The sequence below is a fragment of the Felis catus genome, chromosome A3 (assembly GCF_018350175.1).
Source record: "Felis catus isolate Fca126 chromosome A3, F.catus_Fca126_mat1.0, whole genome shotgun sequence".
NCBI classification, from domain to species: domain Eukaryota; kingdom Metazoa; phylum Chordata; class Mammalia; order Carnivora; family Felidae; genus Felis; species Felis catus.
In genome coordinates this window covers 66,165,846-66,190,468 of record NC_058370.1, presented here as the reverse complement: position 1 = coordinate 66,190,468, position 24,623 = coordinate 66,165,846, and the positions used below count along the sequence as shown (strand labels likewise).

General features: G+C 40.4%; 2 protein-coding genes across 8 annotated transcripts in view; one reads left to right on the top strand and one right to left on the bottom strand.

Annotated features, from left to right (window-relative positions):
- The window catches only part of PIGF (phosphatidylinositol glycan anchor biosynthesis class F), a 106,580-nt gene extending 95,985 nt beyond the window's left edge, over positions 1 to 10,595 (top strand). For all 5 annotated transcript variants that reach the window (XM_019827147.3, XM_003983960.6, XM_019827145.3 and 2 more), the window contains exon 6: positions 10,259 to 10,595. In XM_019827147.3, coding sequence (XP_019682706.1) covers positions 10,259 to 10,372 — 114 coding nt within the window. In that variant the 3' untranslated portion in view covers positions 10,373 to 10,595. The remainder of the gene's footprint in view (positions 1 to 10,258) is intronic.
- RHOQ (ras homolog family member Q) overlaps positions 7,632 to 24,623 on the bottom strand; it is a 38,394-nt gene continuing 21,402 nt past the window's right edge. Inside the window, exons 3-6 of one of the 3 annotated variants that reach the window (XM_023251655.2) lie at positions 12,663 to 12,827; positions 12,249 to 12,344; positions 11,188 to 11,294; positions 10,841 to 10,963 (exon numbers count right to left, since the gene is read on the bottom strand). In XM_023251655.2, the coding sequence (XP_023107423.2) occupies position 10,963; positions 11,188 to 11,294; positions 12,249 to 12,344; positions 12,663 to 12,827 (369 nt within the window). In that variant the 3' untranslated portion in view covers positions 10,841 to 10,962. Of the gene's footprint in view, positions 10,964 to 11,187; positions 11,295 to 12,248; positions 12,345 to 12,662; positions 12,828 to 24,623 lie in introns of all 3 variants that reach the window. The other 2 variants (XM_023251654.2, XM_045054175.1) reach the window with 2 other exon arrangements.

The following is a 24,623-nucleotide window of genomic DNA, read 5'->3' as shown; positions in this document are numbered from 1 at the left end:
AGACGTTCACCCAACTGAGCCACCCAGGCGCCCCTATTACTGGGTCTTTAATTGTCTTTACTGTTGGGTTGTTTTCAGAGTGTTCCAGGTTAATGACCTACATATTCACTATAATCTTTTTAAAATTATGAAACCTACTGTTGGTGAAATGATAATGTATAATTAATCATCTTTATTCATATAATAATCACCTGCTCCTCTCTCTTTTAGCAGTTACTTGCTGACAAACTAGAGAAATGATGAGGCTTCATTTTTTTCTTTCACTTTTTAATTTCAGCAAACAAGTTGTTTTGTTCTATTCTTCATAAGTAACTACATAGAGTAAGTACTCAGTGTGGCTCTTGATACTGACAGAATCTGCCAGAGTAACAAATAAACCTGATAAAGAAATATGGCATTACCTCAAAATGGAGATTTTTTCTAGAGCAAAATTTCATAAGAAGAGCCTACTGTATATACTTAATACTATCTAAAGCATAACATGTATAAAGAAGACATTTTAGTTCTCTGTTCCTTTTATTTATATTCTAGTCAGAGGAACAAGAGTATCTTGTCAAGTGAGTATTTCTTCTTTAAAAACACACATATAAACAACCCCACAAGAAAACGTTTACATGTATTAGTTCAATTTTCTATACTTTGAACTGAAATCTGACTTTGTATAAAGTTCCAGAGGCCAAACATAAGGTTATAATGATACGAGTTCTGTATTGAGCAATTTCAAGCATATTTATATTTCTAAAATCATTTCATCACCAAATGACTAAGAAAGGCTATTGAAAATATGTAATCTTGGGGCACCTGGGTGGCTCAGTCGGTTAAGCGTCCAACTTTTGATTGAGTGTCCAACTTCTGCTCAGGTCATGGTCTCACGGTTCATGGCTTTGAGCCCTGCATTGGGCTGTGTGCTGACAGCTTGGAGCCTGGAGCCTTCTTTGGATTCTGTGTCTCCCTCTCTCTCTGCCCCTCTCCCACTTGTACTTTGTGTCTCTCTCTTTCTCTCTCTCTCAAAAATAAAAATTTTTTAAAAAATATGTAATCTCAGTGAAAAAATTTTTTTCATTTACTAGTATGAATTTTAAATAATGACAAGTGACAAAAGAGAGTAGACATCTTAAAGTTGGAGGGGAGCCTTCTCTTGCAGGTGGCAGGAAGAGGATTTGATTAAAGAGAATATGGTATGGTGGCTACCCACAACCATGTTGGTCATTTTTATTGTTTTAAAAAAAAATATTTGCAAGATATCTTCTCTTCCCTGCTTTAATTACTTGCCTTTAAATATCAGCAAGAAAATAAACATTTAAATTGCCTGTAACCCAGGCAGCCCCCTTTACTCCCAGAGAATGCTCATGGTTTTATAGTTACTGACAAAATAAACATTCTGACTGTGGAAAACCTCTGTACATTATAATTATTTGCTGTAGCTAAATAGCTACATAAGTTCCTACTGTGTACAAAGCATATATTCAATGTAAGTATAACAGGTAAATATTACACAAGACTGGATTTAACTGATAACAATAATTTAGATTCAGATTTAATATGCTCTAAATGTTTTATAGAATAGTTATGAGATTTTTATCTTGAAAATGTCTTAATTCTTTTATCAAAAATGCCAGTGTTTCATGTTATTAAAAAAAAAATGAATGTGAGGTTAAGAAATGTTGGTTATTCTGAGCAAAGGAAATTTGCCATAAAGTTTTTAAACCCACTTGTTTTATTAATAGGTAGATAATGTGATGATTAAGAGCTATTGCTAGGTTCAAATCCTGGCTCTGCCACTTACTAGTGAGGATTAAATTATATGATCCTTCTAAAGTACTTAGTTCAAAACCTGACACATAGTTACTGCTTAATTAATGTTATAGGCATTTGTGACCTATAAAAGGACTAGTTTAATGACTGTATTTTTAGCGTTACCATAAAATACAAATTCCATTATTTGGGTTTTCAAAGTATTGGAGAGCGCATTGATTGCCTCCTTGTGTTATTTGTACTGCCCAGGTTTAGGATCTAACCCTGATTCTCTTTATTGCTGGGGACTCAGAAACAGCTTTTGTCCACCCCTTCCCTCCCCTTCCTTTCCTTTCTCCCTTCCTCCCCTTCCTTCCCTTCTTCTACCATTCCTTCCTTCTCTCCTTCCTTCCTTCTTTTTTCCTTCCTCTTTCTTCCTTCCTCCCTCTCTCTTTCTTCCTTCCTCCCTCTCTCTTTCTTCCTTCCTCCCTCTCTCTTTCTTCCTTCCTCCCTCTCTCTTTCTTCCTTCCTCCCTCTCTCTTTCTTCCTTCCTCCCTCTCTCTTTCTTCCTTCCTCCCTCTCTCTTTCTTCCTTCCTCCCTCTCTCTTTCTTCCTTCCTCCCTCTCTCTTTCTTCCTTCCTCCCTCTCTCTTTCTTCCTTCCTCCCTCTCTCTTTCTTCCTTCCTCCCTCTCTCTTTCTTCCTTCCTCCCTCTCTCTTTCTTCCTTCCTCCCTCTCTCTTTCTTCCTTCCTTCCTCTTTCACTCTCTCTCCCCCTTTCTTTCTCTTTCTTTCCCTTCTTCCTTTCTAAAAGGCCATAGTTTAGATCTCCTTGGAAAAGCTTGAGTAGTTATTATATTGCATTTCTTTCCACAAAAGAATTTCATATAAATGCCATGACCACTGGTGGTGTATGTATTTTAAACCATAAAATTTAATACACTTGCAGGAGAGAATTTGAAGTTAATATTCAGAGCTTTTGTGCCTAGAGAACCTACAACTGCCTTTAAACTCCGCACTTGAGTGCTGCTATCTCTAAAATGGAATTGAACCAGATAATCACATCTCTTCTGAGTGTACGTATTTCCCATAAAGTTAAAAAGCAAAATTGAGCATTTTTTAAAAACAATTTAAAATTGTTTAAAAATATTTGTACTTATTCCCATAATCTATATAAGGCATTGTTATATTTAAAAACACTTTTTTGTTTTCTCTAGTTTTAGGTTAAAAATTTTGTGAAAAATATATATTCATTTTCTAAAGTCACAGATGCTACAGATAATGCATAAATTGAAGCTAGGGATAAGGATTACTGGAAATACTGCTAGAGTGAGGCATAAAGCTAAGATCATGGATTTCATTATTAAAGGGTGGCATGTTTTTAGGTTAATTGGTGTTTCTGTTATCAAAGGTATTATACAGTGTTGTAGGCAGACCAAAATAAAATACTAACATATGAATAGGATTTATGTTTCAAGCATGAGGGGAAAAAAAAAACCTATATAATATTTAACTGACAGAAAGTGTTTTATATTTATTATTTATTTTTTTAATATGAAATTTATTGTCAAATTGGTTTCCATATAACACCCAGTGCTCATCCCAACAGGGGCCCTCCTCAATGCAATGGTTTTGTATTTAAAAGGTGGGTTCATTGTATGGTAATCATGCTGATAATACTCTGCTGGCAGGACTTCCACATGAGAAAGACTGGTGCTAGCCAGGTTAATTTATTTGCACAATCTTGGCAAGGAGCACTATAGGTTAGCATCACTTCAACAAAAAGTTGCAGGTTGGAGACTACGCACCTCTCCACAAATAGCTCTTCTAAATGTGTGCTTGGTCATAGGAAAGTGGTAGGGTATGTCTGGGTTGGTGCAGACTTAAACCATAGAAATGCATTCGGGTAAGTAGATTCATCTATAATGTATTTCTACATCAGACAAGAAATAGCATTTGCTTTAAGAACATCTGGAAAAACGCATCACTAACAATCAAATACACAGGAAAATACAAATGATCATTTAAAGCTAGTGGAAGTGTCACCAGGCTTTGAAAGATGAATTGTGTCATGCCAATGGACATTTGTGGTAAATGAGCACAATAAACTAAACATTAAACTGTAGCTTGTGGGAAATTTGGAACTAGCTCCCTGGGTTTTATCTTACTTTGTTATCTGGGGGAGCCAGTCATCCTAGTGATTGTGAGTTGTTCTGTTTCTAGGTTTTCTGATCTGTAGAAAGATCAGTTTCCCTAGGATATCTATGATATCGTATACCTTTCCAAAGATTACAGTTCCGTTGCAACACGTATTTTTAAGAATTTATTGTTAAAATTAAATATCCAAAATCAAATCATCTTAGTTTCAACTTAACTGCTTGGTTTATAGTAGGGGCTCAGTAGTTTTGAATGAATGGAGTCATTCGAATGAGACTATTACAAATGACACACGTCTACCAGTGGTTGGTTTAAAATCAGTTTTTGTACTTATGCTTCTTAAAGTTTACAAAAACTGACAGCCAGGAGCAAAAAGTGCCCTTCTATTTCTGAGGTGAGGCTACATATGGTTAATATAATGCAGTGTGTTGTATGGCTTTTAGAGTTTTCCTGTAAGCTTTTACTCCCCAGACATTTCATGTGAAGATTGGCATGTATTAAAGAGGATTACCAAGGCAAGGGAATAGTTCCTATAGCACAGTATAACATTGCTCATGAACTATTTTATTTGTTCTAAACTGCCACTTCTAATTATTACCTAGCAGTGTCAGTTACCTAAGAAATACTTAGTGACCATATAAGGTTTTTTTTTTTTTTAATAAAGTTTATTTATTTTGAGAGAGAAATAGAGTGCGCGCACGTGAGTGGGGGAGAGGCAGAGACAGAGGGAGAGAGAATCCTAGGCAGGCTCTGTGCTGTCAGTGCAGAGCCCAGCGTAGGGCTCTATCCCACAAACTGTGAGATCATGACCTGAGCCGAGATCAAGAGTCAGATGCTTTACCGACTGAGCCACCCAGGTGTCCCAATGATCATAGAAGTTTAATTTTTTCAAGTTAAAACATATAATATACAAAGTGATACCAATGCATGGTGCTTCACAGCTTTCATGACAGATTCTAAAATAGTACAATTGCCCCATGTTTTAAGTACAAGAGGTACTATTATCCCTGTTTTGTACATTGGGAAACTCAGGCTCCAATGGTAAGCGACCTGGCCAAGGCCACGCAGCTAGAAGTGGTTCCACAGCATAGCCCGTTCCTACCCCACTGACTGTGCTGCTTACTCCCTAGAAGAGCCAAAGAAAGCTCCTAAGCAAAATATTAAGGATTTTTTTTTAAGTGGCCTAATGTTTTTATACAGTTATTTTAAAACTTCTGTTGAATATCTGAAACTAATTTCAGAAAAAAATCCTCCTCTAATTTCAAATACCTGATCATCACTTTAGGACACCTGCGGTAGCTCATAAACTGCCATAGTCAGTGACTTACCCGACTAGCTGTCACGTGGCATCAAAACCTGTGGACGCCATTTTGGCAACAGGAAAAGGGTGAAAATCTACTTGCATTTAATATGTATTAAATGAACCTAAGTACTATTGTGCAGATTATAATAAAATATATTTAAGTTACTCTCAAATCACATAACAAATGCCATCTACGTTACTGAAATTGGTCCTTAACATGCTGAACCAAAATGTAGAGGGTCACTGTATTACTTTGGCTGACTAGAACAGTTAATACTTGTGAGGTTCGAGTACAGTGATTCTTCACCAGGAGTCCATAGGTGGGGAGTCTGTGAGCCCCTGATATTATATGACATATACATACAAAACCTGTGGATCATGTTTGACAAGAAGGAAACATGAGTCCAGTTCGATGTAGTTTTTAAAAAATATTTTTAAAGTACTTAAAAAATTTTGGGAAGCATTTTTTTTAATAGGATCAGCTTCAGAGATTGTGTATTTGGGGAAATGATGGTGTTCTAGATTATAATGGCAACTTAGATGTGCCTACTGGGAATATGAACTAAAAGATTATTAGCAATTTATAGCTCACATGTACTATGTGCCAGATACTGTTTTAGGCATGGTGCTAAGTACCACATAGTGCCTTCTGTCGTTTACTCATTACAGCAATCCCCGTGAGGTGGGTTTTATGATGAGGTATGTTCCTCACTTCACAGGTGAGAAACCAAGGTACCAAGGTAAGGTGACTTTCACAGGGTTCCATATTTAATAAATGGCAGAGCCAAGATTCAAATTCAGTCTAATACAAAAATTAGAGTTCTTAAATCATTCTGTACCACTTAGAACATACTTTGGAAAGTCCCAAGACTATATAGATACATCAGTAATGCCTGATCAGAAGAGAGCAGTGTGGTCTTCAGGTGGAAATAAGCTTGTGTAATTTTGAAATGTCGTTCAACCAGCAAGAATATTGATTTAACTGAGAAAACATACAAAGTTAAATATGTACTTACTGAGAAATTGTTTTTTAGCTTATTAGGGTGGAATTGTTTTATTTCTGAGGTTAACACAACTTATTGCTGATACCATGTACCCAGACCCTGTAATATAGGCCTTTCTTAATGTTGAGTATTTTAAGGGAACACTGACCTTTTTTGGTTTAAGTGATGGAAAAACAGTGAAAAGTCATTTGGTTCAGAGAAAGGATAATAGTAGTACTCTAAGCAAGATGCTTTGTTCATGTGATGTAGCTACTCATTTTTAAAAATAGGTTTTCTAACAGTTAATTGTAATAATTTTACCCACTTTCATTAAATTTTGTCATGCAACAGGATTTTTTTCTTCCATTTAGTGGTTAAAACATTGTTACTTTATAAAAAACTGGATAAAAAGAAGGTGGTCATTTTCATGGCAAACACTTGTGAATGACTTTCTTTACATGAATGTCTTTGAGTTTTCTATTTTCCTTAAATAAAACAAGATAATTAATTATATATAGCTATCCCAGATGACCATAATTTGGAGAAATGTCTATAACATTGTGGTTGGATTGTTCAGTAGATGATACCACAGTTGTTTTAAGCCTGCTTGTAGCATGAATGTTAAACTTCAGAAGCATCTCTGTGTGAGACAAGTACACAGTTTTAAATGGAAGACCCCAAGATCAAAGTACGAAAATGCGTGATGAAGCTGGGATAGTTTGATAAGTCATTATGAAATCTGTTGCCATTGTGTAGTTTTAAATTTCTTAAAGCAGTTGTAAGAAGCTTAGTAGGAAATTCAGTCATGAGGACTTGAGAGGAAAGGTGATTTAGTGGGCAGCCTCCCACTCAGCTGCTCTTTTTTGCCATTCCCTATCCTGGGGATAAAAAATCAGGAAGGTTGCCCTTAAATGAAGAAATTCTCCTTTAAAAAAAATGTGTTAGAGTTAAGGGCTACTTATTTCAGGAAAGTCAAGCAGGAAAACCTGATCCATCACTAGCAAACAGTCTTCAAACCAGTCCAACATTTTAACTTGCTGATGGCTTGGATTTCTTGAGAACTGAATAAATAGCAAGTGTTCTAAGCCTTCGCCCCTCATTAGACAAAACTTTTAAGCTAATATTTCATCTTTGGCATTCCACCGGAGGTGCGGTAGGCAGCTGTTTAAAGAATGTGCGTGTGACTGTGTATGTACATGTTTGGAAACAAAGAGCCATGCTGAAATTAGAGTGATTCAAGTAGAAGTGACCCAAATTGGAATCTGGCTGGGATTCACGAGGGATTATTATTCTGTCTACACTTTGACAATGCGCTTTTTAACAAAGTGCAGGTGCTCACACTTGGCTGGTGATTAGACTCACAGCATGAGAAACAGAGGAATGAGTATTATCCCAAATGTTTACATTGGGTGTTAAATAAAAACTAAGGTAAGAAGTTCAGTGCTTTACATAGATAGTAAACTGTGCATATTATTTTATTTATAACCCCATGTGTTAAAATGGGACACTGTTAAAGTAACAATCACTTAAAAAGCAACAACCAACAAACCAGTATTTAATTTGGTACTTAAAAGTAATAATTAGAAATCAAATGGAAGCAATGCCTAAAGTAACTAATTCACAATAAAAACCATTAATTCAGGCTCTACTTATTAGAAATAAGATAATTCAACATGGGCTAACCTAAAATGTATCTGTAAGAGACAAAAAAAAGGTACAAGTTAGCAAAGTATTAAATAAGATTTCAGGGAGCCCCTAAAATTACTCTTGAGAACTTTAGAATTGATTATATGCAAAAAAAAAAAAAAAAAAAATTAACGGTACGTTTCTTTTAAATTCATTCATACATGACCTTATTTGAAGCAATGCATTTGCATTAACTAGCAAAATTCATGTCAGTCAGATATTTTTGAAGTATTTTATTTCCCAGATATTTGACTACTTTGAACTAGTTGTTCCAGTGATTAGTCTCAATTTCTACTGAAACTTAAGTCTTTAATGAAGACATGCTTCTGAAAATAAGGCAATTTTTCTATAATCTGCTTATGAATAGAAAACAAATCTTTGGTTTTTAGTTAAAGTGACAGGAAGGATTGAGTGCAAAAAGAAATCCTAAAGAACCAAAGCAATGAAAAGGCTCTTAATAAGCAATGGGAAACTCCAAACCCCATCAAGGTCAATAGAGTACCTAAGGCACCTCAGGTTCAGATGATACAATCATCTTTGCTTAGAGTTCTAATAATCTATGTACAGGATTTTTACCATCTTAAGAATGTGCAGCTGAAAAGGTAAGGTCCAAAAAAAGAAGAGAATCAGAAGAGTTGATAAATGGGAGAGATGGTGGAGATCCTCTCGTTCTACCTCCCATGTTTATAGATGAGGAAACTGAGGCCCAGGCAGGAAACAGAGGTGACATCAGAGTTTGTGTTTCCAGATTCCTAGTCCATTTCTCTTGGGGCAGGACAAATTCTAGCTTTTAATTTTAACTGGCTAGTAAACCCAGGTGTGGAAAGTTTCAGAGGTGAATTTGAGAAAAAAAAAAATCCCCATCAAACCCCCAAAGTCAAGTTGGAAATGTATAATACTTTACTGTCTTAATTCCTTTATACCATGTGTTGGACAACTTAACTCATATGCTAATTGATTTATGCAATTCTTTTCAGTTCTAAAAATAGCTAATAATTAATAGACCCAAATTAAGTGAGAAAGTACATAAGGATTCCATTTGAGCATACATAAGGCCATGGTACTTAATGTGAACCATCACTTCTTGGGAGAAGGAAGACATCCACTGTCCAGTTCAGAAAGAAAGTTCCTGACTAGTTATCCAGTAGACTGTCCACTCTTCAATGGGGAAGATGATGCTTATATTTTTAAAAATCTCTACAAAGCTCACATACAAGACAGTACATCCTAGATTTGTGACTGATATGAGCATTTAAGGCTGTCATTTTCAAGTATAAAAGTTTAGTGTTCCATTACCCAATCTGTGCAATAGACACAGCTATTAGCTCAAGTCATGGAAATTAACAGAAGCTCACCAAAGACATAAATAAATCATAATTTAGTCAACAGCAAGTTTAAATGTAGGAAAGACTGGAGAAAATTTTATGGGTTAGATTATGCTTCTCTGAACCGCATTAATTTGTTCACACGGAAACTTTTTGTCTAACACTACTGTCTGTTGCATGGCACTTGGAACAAGGCGGATCCACAGCAGACCAAACAAGAAAGCTTAATTAGGTTATAGAACTAGTAATTAAGATGGTTCACCTCTAACACAGTTCTATGGCCTGATCCCCCAGAGAAAGATTAGAAATGGCTCCAGTGTACCAAGTAAGCTTCTCAGATGAACATAATTTTTTTTAAAGCAGGGCCTTTCACCTAGGGACCGGCATGCACTGCTTGCGGATGAAAGAAATCAACATTATTTACACTTCTGGCTTGCTTGATGTAATAGTGCGAAACGTAACATGGCTGGAGAAGATAGGTATTTAGAAGCCAGTATTTAACTGACGCTCTAAGTGTGTACTGAAGTTGTGGCTCTAGAACTCCTGCTATGGTTCCAATACCTGTGTCTGAAAGGTGACATCAGTTTTATTATGGAAGCAGTTGCTTTGTTATAAATTCCATGTAACATGCTTGAATTCTAGGTCTGTTCTTTTTAGCACAGATTCAACTTTCTTGTACTTTGGTCAACATACACTTCTCATTTCATTGTATATATAAGCCAAGGTGGAAATTAAAGAACAAAATTGCCAACTACTTCAGACAGCTATATCGAGTCCAGGATTATGACAAAGTCTGACCCAGAATTTTAATTTGTAATTTTAGGATGTATCTCATGCAGTTTGGGGAGCATCAAACTAAATCTACAGTCGCCAGATGCCTTGTTACAGCTGAATGCACATAAAAATGTGTACATTTTTAGTGTTCGTGATAAATGCAGTTATGACCTTATTACACTTTTGGCATTCTTTAAGAAAGCACATTAAGCTTTAATATAGAAATATTTAGGTTACACTTGTGCTCAAGTAATAATAAAACAGTTGCTCTTTTTTGATCTCATACATTCTCTCCTCAGGTATGGCCCATCTCCTGTACGCTTGGAGCGACCTTTGGCTACGTGGCTGGCCTTGTGATTTCACCACTCTGGATATACTGGAATAGAAAGCAACTTACATACAAGAACAATTAATTGGAGCGAAGGGAGAAGATATTTCTTTGTGCAGATTCCATAAAGACTGTGCAGAAATGTATATGGTCTAAGCCAGGCAGTTCCATTTACAGCACTGTTGTGTTTGTTTTTTTTTTTTGTTTTTGTTTTTATGTAGTTACAACATGATGTGATTGTAGCTTTTTAAACTATGAAACCCCTGAGAGATTGTACCTTCTAGTTGAAATAAAGTATTTATAATAGATTGTGGCTTCAGATGCTGTTTGCTGCTTCTTGGACCTTATTTAAGAAACATTCTTAATGAATTTTATAGAATTCTGAGGACAGGGTTTTTTGGGTTTTTTTTTTTCTTTCAAGTTTTAAACCGCTTCATTATCAGATGTCTGGGTATAGCTGTAGCATTTCATATGCTTTTTGAGAGAAATGGACAGTTTCCTTGGCCACTGAAGATGTTTCTCACGTAATCAAACAACAGTTTATACATCTTGATCCTATTCTTTTTTTTACTGTGTGTTTCTTTGGAGTTAAAATGGCTATGATAGCCTCATCAAAAACAGTCTTCAGTCCCTTCTGGGTTAAAGCCGAACATTCCACATAACAGCATGCTCCTATCTGGGAAAGAGGAAAAAACACCACAAACATATAAAATCTTTCTTACACATTTGGTATGATGCAACACACCATTATAAGGAAAATGATAAAACACAGCCGTGCAGAAAGAATGAAATCATTCATAGTCGTAAAACCCAGGAATAGCTAACTTCAAAAGTAAGCATATATCCTTCCACACTTATTCTATGAAAATTTATTGCATCAAGTATTTACTGGTTACCTACCATATGCCAAGCACTGAATGTCTAAACCAATTTGTCAGTGAAGCTATCTGTCTTTTTGTTTTAGGAAAAACTGTCCTCCAAAAAGTTTTCTTGCTTTCTTCTGCCTCCTGATAGTACATTTAAAAAGACTTTATTAGATTCTGTTTCCACAAAAGACCTATTAAAGTCACATCTGAAAAATAGAATCCAATAATGTTAGGGCCAAACAGAGAAAAAAGTAAGCCTAGCTTCGGGGAGAGGAAGAATAGAAGTTAAAAGTTATTGTGCACAACACAGTTGTATATTTTTTAGAATGCGAATGTTCTCTATCTTTCATAAAAGGGTGGAAGAAAATTCAACATGCTTCTTTTCAAACCTAGTCATACGTTTTTGCTTTTAACTGCAGATTTAAACTCATCCTGTGCCACACCACACGCACTTACTCCATGCGTCTTAACCAAAGACAGAGCCTGCGTTGGTGCAGTACAAATGTTTAAGTGATTAAAAAGGGCTTTTTTTGATGCCTCTTTCTACACGTGACTTACTAGGAAAATACTGCTGGCAGCGTCGTGCAGGTGTAAGAGCCTGGGCTCTGCAATCAGGCCTTCCCCGCACTCCAGCTCCGCCATTTATTAGCTATGGGACTGGACAAGTTATCTGACATCGCCACGCCCGTTTTCCCTTCTGTAAATAGGGAACTGGTCAGACCTACCCGAGGAGGTGCAAGGATTACATGAGATAATGCATGTAAAGCACTCAGCACAGTGCCTGGCATACAGCAAATGCACAATGTTAGCTTCTATTATTACCGAAGCTTGTCTTACATTCACTTTTACTTTTTTGTTTTTGTTTTTATTTTTGAGAGAGAGAGACAGAGACAGAGCAAGTGGGGCAGGGGCAGAGAGAGAGGGAGACACTCTGAAGCAGGCTCCAGGCTCTGAGCTGTCAGCACAGAGCCCGACGTGGGACTTGAACTCACGAGCTGTGAGATCGTGACCTGAGCCGAAGTCAGACGCTCAACTCACTGAGAACACCCGGGCGCCCCTTACATTCATTTTTAAATTCCGTGAAGGTTCTATTACCTCTTTTGCTAGTTTCTGTCCTTGTTCCACACAAATGGGCTTTTCTTTCATATCATTCAGTCTTGCTAAAGTTTTGGGGTCATCTCGGAGATCAATCTAATCAAGAAAGTTCAATATGTCCCATAATGTTACAAGTCTTTAAAGATAAAGCCTGTAGTCCCATTTAATCCCCACATATCAAGAAGAGAGTAAAAAAGAGAACTTCACTTCTGAAACCCCAACTAGTATGATTGCTTTCCTTTGGCACTACTTTTCCCAAATTCTTATTTTTCTACAATAAATAGAATGTATTATAACTTGCAGCTGAGATGCAACGTGCATTATCATTGGCTAAACTTTAGTACCATTTGAGAGCAACCCCACAAGATATGCCAGAGACTCTTCTTCAATGGGTAAAAATCAAAGCAGACATACCTGAGTTCCTATTAATAAAAAGGGTACGTTTGGTGCGTATTCCTTAAGTTCGGGTACCCACTCCTCTTTCACATTTTGAAACGAGGCTGGATTTACCACAGAGAAGCATATAAGGAAGACATCGGTCATTGGATAAGATAAAGGCCTCAGACGATCATAGTCTTCCTAAGGAAGAGAGAAAAACCTCATTAGTCCCATTTCTTTAGTTTATTATGTATGTAAGACTACACGGTCAAGGAAGCAAAGTCCGGAGAATTCCACAAACAGGAAGTATGACACTCCACATAAAACAAGAAAATTCCATTTGTTTTGTTACTCTTCCTCTTGAGGTTACCGGTGGGCTAAGGATGTGACAGTATCATTAACAACTACAACCAAACTTGGAGAAAATATATTGTGATTAGTAAAGCTGTCACTAGAAACATTGTAAACAAAGTTTGCACAAAGAATTGATTAAAGCTAGAAGTTGTCGGAGTATTTTGGTTTAAAATGACTAACATACGCCGAATGTGTACTGCACGTCAGGACGTGATCCATACGCTCTCCTCTGCGTTACTCATCTCATCCTTGTAACAACCATATGACAGAAGTACGATTAAACCTGTTCTCCAGTGTAAAAGGAGGCACAGAAATGAAATATTCTGTGGAAGGAGCTACAACCAGAGGAACGGACATGGGATTCAAACCCTGGCAGTTTTACTCCAGAAGCTATGCCTTAACCACTACATATCTTCACCGAGACCTTAAATCTTTGCTTTCCCTCTTTATATAGTTCTCTTAATTACATGTGAGCACGTGTGTGTAAATTTAAAGATAGAAAACACATAAAGTCAATGCACAAAAATCCCCCTTTCCTCTTCAATTTCCATTCCCTTCTCCCACTGTAAGTGTTTTCATGGGTACCTTTCCGGTTCTCTTTCCATGCATGTATAAACCCACAACTGTCCATATTCAAACATCTGTACACAGAAGAAATCAGTCTGTGTTGTTCCACATCCTTCAAGTATTTCTTGGAGATCTTTCCAAACAAGAATACATTAGACTGCGATATAATTTTATTTACTATTTTTTTAATTAAAAAAAAATTTTTAATGCTTTTTTTTTGAGAGAGAGGGGCAGGGCATGAGGAGTGGAGGGGCAGAGAGAGGGAGACACAGACTCTGAAGCAGGCTCCAGGCTCTGAGCTGTCAGCACAGAGCCCGACACAGGGCTCGAACTCACAAACTCCTGATCTGAAGTTGGATGCTTAACCGACTGAGACACCCAGGCTCCCCTCCCTTATTCATTTAATTTTAGAGAGAGAGAGTGAGCATGTGCATGAGCACAGATGTGGGGGAGGGGCAGAAGGAGAGAGGGAGAGAGAGAGAATCTCAAGCAGGCATGGAGCCCAATGCAGAGCTCAATCCCACGGCCCTGGGATCATGACCTGAGCCAAAATCAAGAGTCTGGACGCTCAACCAATTGAGCCACCCAGGCGCCGCTAGACTGCTGTAAAATTTTAACCTGCTCCTTTGACTTCCACAGAAGGAAGGGCTGTCCTATCGATGGCTGTTTTAGCATCTCTCTATCACAAAAGGCAGAGGATCCTGTTTTGCTTACACTACTCTCTATGACACAAATATTCTGCTTATTTACATTCTGGAGAGCGAGCTGTCAGGACTCTATTTTTGTCGTGGTTAGATTCTCATCTGGTTTCAGGGAAGCTTTATTCTTCGTCTTGGCCACCACCCTCCACAACTAAAACTGCACAAACACAGAACTGAAGTTGTATTAAAAACACTTTCCACTCAGAGTTCAGCGGTACATTTCCCTTGCGGGACAATTTTCTTTCCATGTCATCTTCCAATGTTTTTCTTAATACAATGTCCACACAAGCGTGTTAATGTCTCCAATTCTTGACTTTGCAGTTAACCCTTCAGTTTTCCTGTGATCCTTTCAAAAAGCACACTGCCAGTCTGGAGCCGGGGAGCGGTGGAAGATTTCTCAGGTATTGGCTATTACAGGACAAGAGGAGAAATGCCCTCCCCCATCTTCTTTAGCCTTCATTTTTACAACACGGGGCCTCTAACTGGTTTTGAATAGAGCAGTGCTCTGGCGTTAACGAATAATGTTAATTAATGACGATATCAGACAGAGTGGGTGTGAAACACGTTGTACCACACAGAGCCAGTTACTTAAAGAGGGCTACTCTGGGGGCGCCTGGGTGGCTCAGTTGGTTAAGCATCCAACTTCGGCTCAGGTCATGATCTCGCGGTTCTTGAGTTCGAGCCTCAGGTCGGGCTCTGTGCTGACAGCCCAGAGCCTGGAGCCTGCTTCAGATTCTGCTTCCTTCTGTCTCTGCCCCTCCCCTGCTCGTGCTCTGTCTGTCTCTCTCAAAAATAAATAATAAAAACATTAAGAAAATTAAAAAAAAAAAAAAAGAGGCTACTGTGAAAAATGCAACACGTTTTTACAAATCAATTTGAGTGTTCAACAGTAGACGAGGGGCATCAAATAAATACACTTTCTGCTCTGCTGCCTATACAACTGCATGTCCATAGGGGAAGTAGGACAGCATTAATGTTAACATTCTACCTGGCACTCTAGGATGCTGAGCAAACATGGGCTCAGCATGGTCAGGGAGTGAATGTATGGGTGCTCTTGTTAAAAATCACTCCTCAGGGCGCCTGGGTGGTTCAGTCGGTTAAGGGTCCGACTCTTGATTTCTGCTCAGGTCATGATCTCACGGTTCATGAGATAGAGCCCCACATCAGGCTCTGCCTGCTTGGGATTCTCTCTCTCTCTGCCCCTCCCCTGATCATGCTCATGTACACACTCTTTCTCTCTCAAAGTAAGTAAGTAAACATTAAAAAAATCTCTCCTCATACATATCCATTTTTCCCAGAACGAGAAATGAGGAGCCTATCTCATAGGATTCTGAGGAATCAATGAAATAATGCAACTAAAGCATTCAGCATGGTGCCAGGCACATGCAAGAATTCTTCCAAGGCTGCACCATAAATCCTTCGTCCCATGGGAAACCAAGGCTCCTTTTCCTCTGCAATTCCAGGCCGGGTCCCCTCCGTCTCACACCGGGGCTGGTTTCACATCACAGAGAAGAGACTCGTTTGTGAGAAAGAACATTTTCTCCACTGGCATCAAAATACACAAATCAAACTGAGGTCTCCTGAGGACAGTATAATTTTCAGATCAATGAAAGAGAATGCTATATTATCATTGTACAAATTAGTCATTTTGGAACTCAAGAGACAGGGCTGCTTTAAATGTAACCAAAAGAAAAAAAGAAAGAAAATCAAATTAGATTTTTTAATGAAAAAATTTTATTTTTCAAGCAAATTTACCTCATCAGGGAAACACAATGTGCACTCTCTCTCCAGAAGGGGATTACCAGAAATCAAGAATGCAAAGTGAATGCAAAGTTCTTTAGAAATGCTTAATAACATTAATGCAGACATTCTACAGAACATAGGTCTGCTGTACAGATTCCTTTTGTAACTACAACGAATACTGACTTTCCTCAAGGAGAGACACGCAGACATATAGGAAGGAAATTGGCCTAATCATTTCTAGATACCTGTTAAATTGCAGATTTTGTTGGAATAATTAAAATGTGATAGATTGAGATTATTAAAAGAAAAACAAAGACAAGTATCTTTAGAACTTCTTGGAAGCCAATGTTACTTCTTATGTGTGAACTATCGAAAATGAACTTCTGCCTCTAATCTGCTGCTAAATAACTGGCAGTTATTATAAGAAGACCTTTCTGCTTCCATTCAGCATGAGTAATTGGAAGCCCAATAATAGAGAGCAAATTAAAAAAATAAATTATCCCCTGTGCATGCTGCACCCTGCATCACCATATGAAATTGTCTGTGCCCACTGAGCAGTATCTTTCTGTTTTTAAGTAGGCTCCACACCCAGCACTGAGCCCAGTGCGGAACTTGAACTCACAACCCTGAGATCAAGACCCAAGCTGAGATCAAGAGTTGGAAGCTTAACCGACTGGGTCACCCAAGCATCCCCACTACTGTGCAGTATCTTGAGTGAACTTAATAATGTGCAACGAAGATTTGGATTCGGGGATAAATAAGCTGAAGCACACAGAACTTTTCATCTCCAGCTGTACATATGAAATCAGCGAAACAAAGAAAGTGGGATGTGGAGCAACAGTCCTTACTTTTACTTTTTTTTTAATCTTTATCTTTGAGAGAGGTGGAGAGAGAGAGAGCAGGGGAGGGGCAGAGAGAGAGGGAGACACAGAATCTGAAGCAGGCTCCAGGCTTTGAGCTGTCAGCACAGAGCCCAACGCGGGGCCCAAACTCAAGAAACGCGAGATCATGACCTGAGCAGCAGTTGGACGCTTAAGGGACTGATTGAGCCACCCAGGCACCCCACAGCCCTTACTCTTAAACAGCCACTTAACCAAAGTCAGAACTCCTCAAAGCTGGTTCTCTAGTGTCCTCCTAATTAACCAATCGATTGTATTTAAACCAATCAATTTAAAAAGGCAGATATTTAAATATCTCCTCATGGTAACTGGAACATACTCAGGAATAGAGAAAAGCGTATTAAAAACGAATACCTTAACATCAAAACCATGAAAAACAACAGTGAGTTCGGTCAACAGGATTGTTGGATTACTTAGTGAAATCCTTAGTTAGCTTCCTACCCAACTGGCAAGGTACCAGAACTATCGGTTTTTTAAAACTGTGTCCTGATAGCTTCATGGATAGGCTCTCTCCATTCCTGTCAAGAGTCTTTGATCTGTGATGATGACAACCTTAACCCTTGAAAACTATCATACTTTTACAACCTGACCGGAATCTGCAACAAGAAGAGACAAGAAACGGGCTCCGAGAGGAAACAAGAGGTCTTTACGTGCGACAGAGAACTGCGGCAAACGCCCATCGGTCGGGAGACCTCTCTTTACGTACAGGACAGCCGACGGTGCCCTGAGCGCCCCTACTTCTGCACCACCTCTGTCCCCTTCCTGTGGACCTGGGTGCTCCCTCCCACTTTTGTGAATCCTGTGTAAAATGCATGTTTTTAGGCCGCGTATGCCTATTAGAAATACATATCCAAAACATACACCTTAAGCAAAACCACTCACAGTGGACAGCGCGGTCCTTGCCACGTTTTGTTAGCTGGCATGCGACCACACGCTGGTCACTTAAAATCAATCAGCAGAGATTCACTGAGCCCATACGCCATGCGAGCTATTCCCAAGATACGCACACACAAAGGAAATAACTGTCCCCTCTGGAGCTTGTGGTTTAGTTGGGAATTCAGGATGTATGCATATAAAAGATAGTCATGGGGCGCCTGGCTGGCTCAGTCAGTAGAATGTGCGACTCTTGATCTCGGGGTTGTGAGTTCGAGCCCCATGTTGAGTGTAGAAATTACTTAAAAATAAAATCATTTTTTAAATGTTGTTTTAAAATTTATTTTTGAGAGAGAGAGCATGAGCGGGGTAGAGGGAGAGAGGGAGAGAGAGAGGGACAGAGGATCTGAAGCAGGCTTCTGCTCTAACAGCAGCAAACCCTATGTGGGGCTCCAACTGACGGATTGTGAAATCATGATGTGAGCCAAAGTCGGACGCTCAACTGACTGAGCCACCCAGATGCCCCTAAAATCAAAATCTTAAAAAAAAAAAAAGATAGTCATACACAATGAAAGAAAGAAAATTATAAACTAGAGTAGGCTGAATATATAAGTGCTTCATCCAAGGAACATTAATAAGCACCTACTATGTGCCCAGAATGGTGCAATCATCAGGGAAATTAAGGAAGGAGAAGATTCAGACCATATCTGATTTGTAAAACACCTTATAAATGTGTGGAAAGCTCTCTCATAAGATATCTGTATGTCCAAACAAAGGCAATGAGCTCACATGGGCGATGTTGGCCGTGCACCTCACCAGTGCTTCGCAGACCTCAAGGCCACAGCCTAGAAGACGACACTGCAGTGCTGGTGTGGCCACACGCAGTTTAGCTCTGAGGAGGAAGAATTGAAAGGTGTGGAGAGACACAAACATTTCTAACAGCTTCTGCTCAGAGGCATTTCCTGGTAAGGGAGACAAACGTATGCAAACACTTTTAGGACAAATCAGAATGGGGTAAATGCCAAGGGTTACGGTCATTAGGCAATGCTAAGAAAAGACTTAGAAGAGGCAGCATCTGAGAAGTGCCTCACCAAATGGAAAGGACTGGCACATGTATGACCTACTGGCCACGTGGCCTTGGTCAACTCATTTCTTGGAGGCTTAGTTTCTCTGCCCATAAAATGGGAGAATGTCAGTGACAAATGCTTAGAAGGCAGGAGGTTACTTCGATTTAGGAAACAAGTCATTTATCAAAACCTGTAAGAGTTTTCCTCTGTAACAACCTACGATGAGAAAAAGCGAGACCACAGCAGAAGAATTCTTTTTTTTTTTTTTTTGTTCAACGTTTATTTATTTTTGGGACAGAGAGAGACAGAGCATGAACAGGGGAGGGGCAGAGAGAGAGGGAGACACAGAATCGGAAACAGGCTCCAGGCTCTGAGCCATCAGCCCAGAGCCTGACGCGGGGCTCGAACTCACGGACCGCGAGATCGTGACCTGGCTGAAGTCGGACGCTTAACCGACTGCGCCACCCAGGCGCCCCAGCAGAAGAATTCTTTAACAGACAGGCCCCAGGCGTCTAAAGTCTAGAACAGCTTCCGACCACTTTAAGAGATAGATAAAATGTAAGACAAGCAAGCAAGAATGCCCCTCACAACTGGTGGCTTGTGAAATATGCAGAAGCAACTTGGTCACTTCCCAAGTGCACAGTAGCAATCTCCATCCAAACATCTGTTTCTAGTAAGAAGCCCAAAATAGGTATCAGGCATGGCTCTTAAACCCTCCACCCCCCAAAGGGTGCTTTACCAAAGCCAAGAGGCCACCTGCACTCCAGCTAGCTTCTGAAGATGGAAAGTGTTGTGTCTTCCATCCAACTTATAAACACTTCTGCAGTAATTCTCAGTGATAGCAGTCTGGGAAGCCTCGGCCTCTCTGTATAGTGTTTTTGGTCACCTTTGAGTTCATTTTGCATTTAACTCTGTGAAATGAAAGTATCACTTTGCAACCTGTTAAAAATAACTTTGCTTTTCAAGGAAGCTGGGTTGGGTCCCTTTGGGGAGCGTTTGGTTCAACAAGCATCAGTGAGGAGTTTATTGAATTTGCCCATCCCCTCCTTGGACTAAAGAGAATTGGGGGAGGAGAAAGAATTCTGTCCAAGGGCTATACATTCCTAAGAGATCACTGTTTTTCAAAATCTTTCCAAATATTTGGCTTTATTATTATTATATATTTTTAATCTTCAGTTCGGTTGAGATACGCTATTTCTAGATCACTGGCCTGAGTAGCTGTGGGCAAAAAAAAAATTCTTAAAACTGAAGGTTTAGCTTCTAACTTTTGGCGACTGTCGTCTTCATGTATTTGGATTCAAAATAAGTCAGTCTTCCAATTAATTTAACAATTATTTGAGAGCTAGTGAACCAGCTCTTTGGCTTCTGTTCCATCACTATCTTCCTTGTGACCACCTGACTGATCACTTAGGATCAGCTGGAGAAAAAGGAGAGAAATGAGACGTGGGGCAGCAGAAAGCGCCCTAAGGGACTGGCCAGTTATGAACTAGCACTTCCTCGTCTCCAAAAGGAGAGGGCTGAACAAGACGGCCGTATCACACAGTTAAAAATGCTCAAACTCACACTCTTCACCCTTGTGAGAAGCCCTAGTAACAGATTTCATGTGGGAAGAGGTTTCAACTACTGGCTAAAAATCAAGCCTTGGGATTCTATTTTATCGGAGCTGACCCCACAAGGCAGAGAGGATCAAGACTTAGCTAAATATGGCCCTTAGGCAAGCTTCATTTCCCCATCTGTGAAGGGAGAGTAAATATAGCATACACATGTTAAGATAAATGAGAGAGCTGGTCAAGTGTTTTGAGCTCTTCAACAGACAAGCCCGACTTTCCAAAAAAAGACAAACCACAACCTCAGAGGCAGTGAGATTTCTTATGTGCACCGTGAGATGACTTCCCTTGTTGTAAAGGATTTGGAGCCGAAATTCTACATTGTTTGCAGCTCTAATTACAAGTCTCTTTCACTAAAACGGAAGTCAGCTGGCCTAAGGCATACAGAAAGAAGGTAAATGTCGGGTCACACTTCCATGAAGTATCCTCCTTTTCTAATCTTTTCGGTACAAAGTTCATATTGGGGGCCTATTTGTTCATTCATTTATTCCACCAAGTATCTGCCAGCGAGGTGCCGAGCACCGTGAGCGCTACAATGAAAGACAGACATGGACGCTGCCCTTGCGAATTCACAGTATAATAGAGGAAAGGCGCCTCTCCACTCGGGCAGTACTGTCCATGTTGGGGGGTATTTTGGAGATGTGGGGGGTGTTTCTGATCGTCAACATGAATAGGGGAACTCTACGGGGACCTAGGGATGGAGGTCTGCATGCTACATAACTTGTATTAGGAGAAACGCTCCCAGGTCCCACACGATTGGTGAGCATACTGCCAGGCATTGATGAATATGAAAAACCCTTTTATAATAACCTGAATCCGGGACCTAACTCTGTTGTATATAAAGAGCATAAAGTATTTGTTGCACGGTTTTAATGAATTTTCTAGGAAGGTAATTTCAGGGCAAATTGAAGGAGAAAGGTAGACTGTACTTTATTTTGTTCAAGACATTACAGGAGTTGCTTATCATTGTAGAAAACTGCAAGCCACTCACACTATCGCTCTTAGCCTGGAACCGCCAATAAAACACAACTACGCTAGTCAACATCTATGGCTGTGCATTGATGGCAATTCCACCTACAGGTGTAGGCTTCTGACTACTTCACTGTGATCTGTGGAGTACTCAGCCCTCGGAACTTAGGTTTTAATACTGAAATAAACATTTTTATTGTGAGTTACTTCCCTTTTACTCTCCTACATAGCATAAGATGTTACGCTGACTTAAAATTATATGCAGAGAGAGGTTATACCTCCTGTAGATTTCATTTGAGGATAAGGAAAGGAGACACATTCGTTATAAAAAGGGGAGATGGGTCTGATATAGTTAAGGCACTGAGCCAGGCATTTAACAAAATGAGACAGAAGTGACATGACATGCAAATTGGGATAGTTGCTATGAGGGACAAGAGCCAGGTACTAGGAGAGAGAGCAGCCAGGAAGACCAGAGTCAGTTGGAAAGACCTCTTGGAAGAATCAACACCTAACGTGAGCTCTGTGGGACACTCTAAGGAGCCAGATATAGGCCAGTGTGTGCAAAAGCCCTGAGGCAGAAACGCCAGGGTAGATGCTGAGGGCCCGGGGTGAAAAGGCCAGAGTGACAGACAAGGGGGGTAGGAGGGGTAGCCAACCTGGATCCTTAGAGCCTGCTGCAGTGGAAAGTCATTTAAAAGTTCAGAAAACAAAGTCACAGAAATTTGTTTTTTTAAAAAGGCAATTCAGGCTGCTTTGTGGAGAGTGAATTAGAGGTAGACAAGAGTATAGGAGAAAGGCCATTACAGTAACGCAAGTGAGAGAAGATGGTGGTGATGGCACAGGCTAAGTGGTAGCCGCTGACAACTAGAGAAATGGTGGATTCTAGATCTACTCTGGAAGTGGACTCAGCCTTGGGTGGATGGGCTGGGTGTGGGGTTGAATGTCAGAGAGGTCTCTGGATGAATCCAGGGTTCACTCGTGCAGCTGGATGGATGGATAATGTCTTTTACAGGAAGGAAGCCTGTGGGTGGAGAAGCACACCACAGAGAAAACTCAAGAGACCAATGTTGGATGTGTTATGCTTGAGAGGTCAAGTACATGGTCAGGAAAGTGTATCTGAAGGAGCTCTCTGCCTTCTGAATTCCTGGCCCGGCTCTAGATGCTTCCTTTTGGCGGAATCAGAAGCATCTCAAATGCGACATTTCTGCACTGTACTTATTTCTTCCACTTCAAATCTGCAACTCCTCCTGTGTTCACCATCTCAGTAAAAGATATCACCACCCAATCGGACCCAAGCCGGTCCCCAATACCTGGCAAGACAGCCCCTTGCCCAGCTACTCACTGTCCTTCCCCTCCCGGACTTCCTTACCTGGGCGGCTTCTACTCATCTTCCAGGCTTTGGTCACAAAATCTCTGTATCCAGCAAACCTTCTCTGAACCTGCGATTCAGGTTTAGCGTCCACCGCTCTGCGTTTCCACAGCACCCTGGGCCTCTCCTGCCGTCTCATTTCTTACAACGTAATAGCACTGCCTCTCTTCTCATCTGTATCCTCCACAGACTCCCTGAGGCAGGGACAATTCAATGCCTGGCTTATAGTAGTTGCTTATTAAATTCTTGTTGAATTGAATGAGGGCAGTGCGTGGGAAGGTGAAGCCCGAAAGGTACACTGCAGCCGGCTCACGGCTGGCCTGCGCTGGGCTTGCTACAAAGCTGGAAAAGGTAGATCAGGTGTCTCGATTCTCCAGGCTAACTTCTCATATTGCTGTCACTGCCGTCAGCCAAGAATCAAACTGTCTCCTGCGAACAGGGCTCTTTTTCTAATGTTGCACCAATGGGTCCAACCCATCTGCCTGAATAATGGAAGCTAAAGAGTACAGCCTCAGACTGAGGCACTTTCAGCATTTTTAGTTCCTGCTACTGTTCTTCACCACTGTCTTTTTTCATTGTCTTGACATTTATTTTACCTAGGTAAGGAGGATACTGTTGACTGTCTATCCAGCATCCTTCTACTTCCTCCTTTCCAAAACTGATGGAGTTCAGACCCATCTCTCCTCTACCCAGACACATGCCTCCAGTGATTCTGACTCCACACTAAGCTAAAAGAATTCCTAGTTGGGCTAAACCGATCACTGAGTTTCATTCGGCACAGTCTGGTCAAAGCCATTGGTTCCTGGGTGGGCACCTGACCTAAGTAGTCCAATCAGAATGAAGTAGGTCTGGATTTTCTAAGGGGCTTGTTGCCTGCCCCTGGGCTATAGTCATTGGTTCTGGGATGGGCACAGGACCTAAGCAAGTCCAATCAGAATGAAGTATTCCCCAGATTATCCAAGGTAGCTACCTTCTTACTCTTCTCCTGCTGTTCCTCCTCTTCTCTATCTCTCCCTCCTCCCATCCACCCCCACTCAATATGCAAGGATTTGCCACTCACTGGCCCCATCTCTGCAGCTCATGGAGACTATATGGAGATGGCCCCCTACATCAGCCAGTGCTGTGGTCCCTGCATCACACTGGAGTGGGTGTCACCCCAAGACTAGCTACACAGAGGGAGGCGTATATGAGTACCAGGACTGACAGGAGCAGCCCTCAACATCCGGGCTACAGGTATCCCGGGCTTCTCACAGGAGGGGCTGTGGGGGACCACACATGGAACACAGACAGCCAACACAGAACTGGGATTATGGATGGGCCAAAGCCAGAGGAAACACCATTTGTGGACTAACGCCTGCCTTTCTCTGCCTTTGAGGCCAGGGAATACCTTTAGGGAGTCTGAAGACTTTCATTGACGTATATGCTTACTCCTGGGCTTTTTTTTTTTTTTTTTTTTTTAATTTTTTTTTTTCAACGTTTATTTATTTTTTGGGACAGAGAGACAGAGCATGAACGGGGGAGGGGCAGAGAGAGAGGGAGACACAGAATCGGAAACAGGCTCCAGGCTCTGAGCCATCAGCCCAGAGCCTGACGTGGGGCTCGAACTCACGGACCGCGAGATCGTGACCTGGCTGAAGTCGGACGCTTAACCGACTGCGCCACCCAGGCGCCCCTACTCCTGGGCTTTTAATATACTAGGAAGCCAAGCAGTCCAGCAGCAAGAGAAGACCCTGGGAACTGCACTCTGATTAAGCCTGAAACGCTGGTTTCCTCCATGCCCGGATGAGGCAGCCAAACTGCGTGGAGGGGTTAAACCGTGACTAACAGGCCCATTTGGAATCTGAGTAC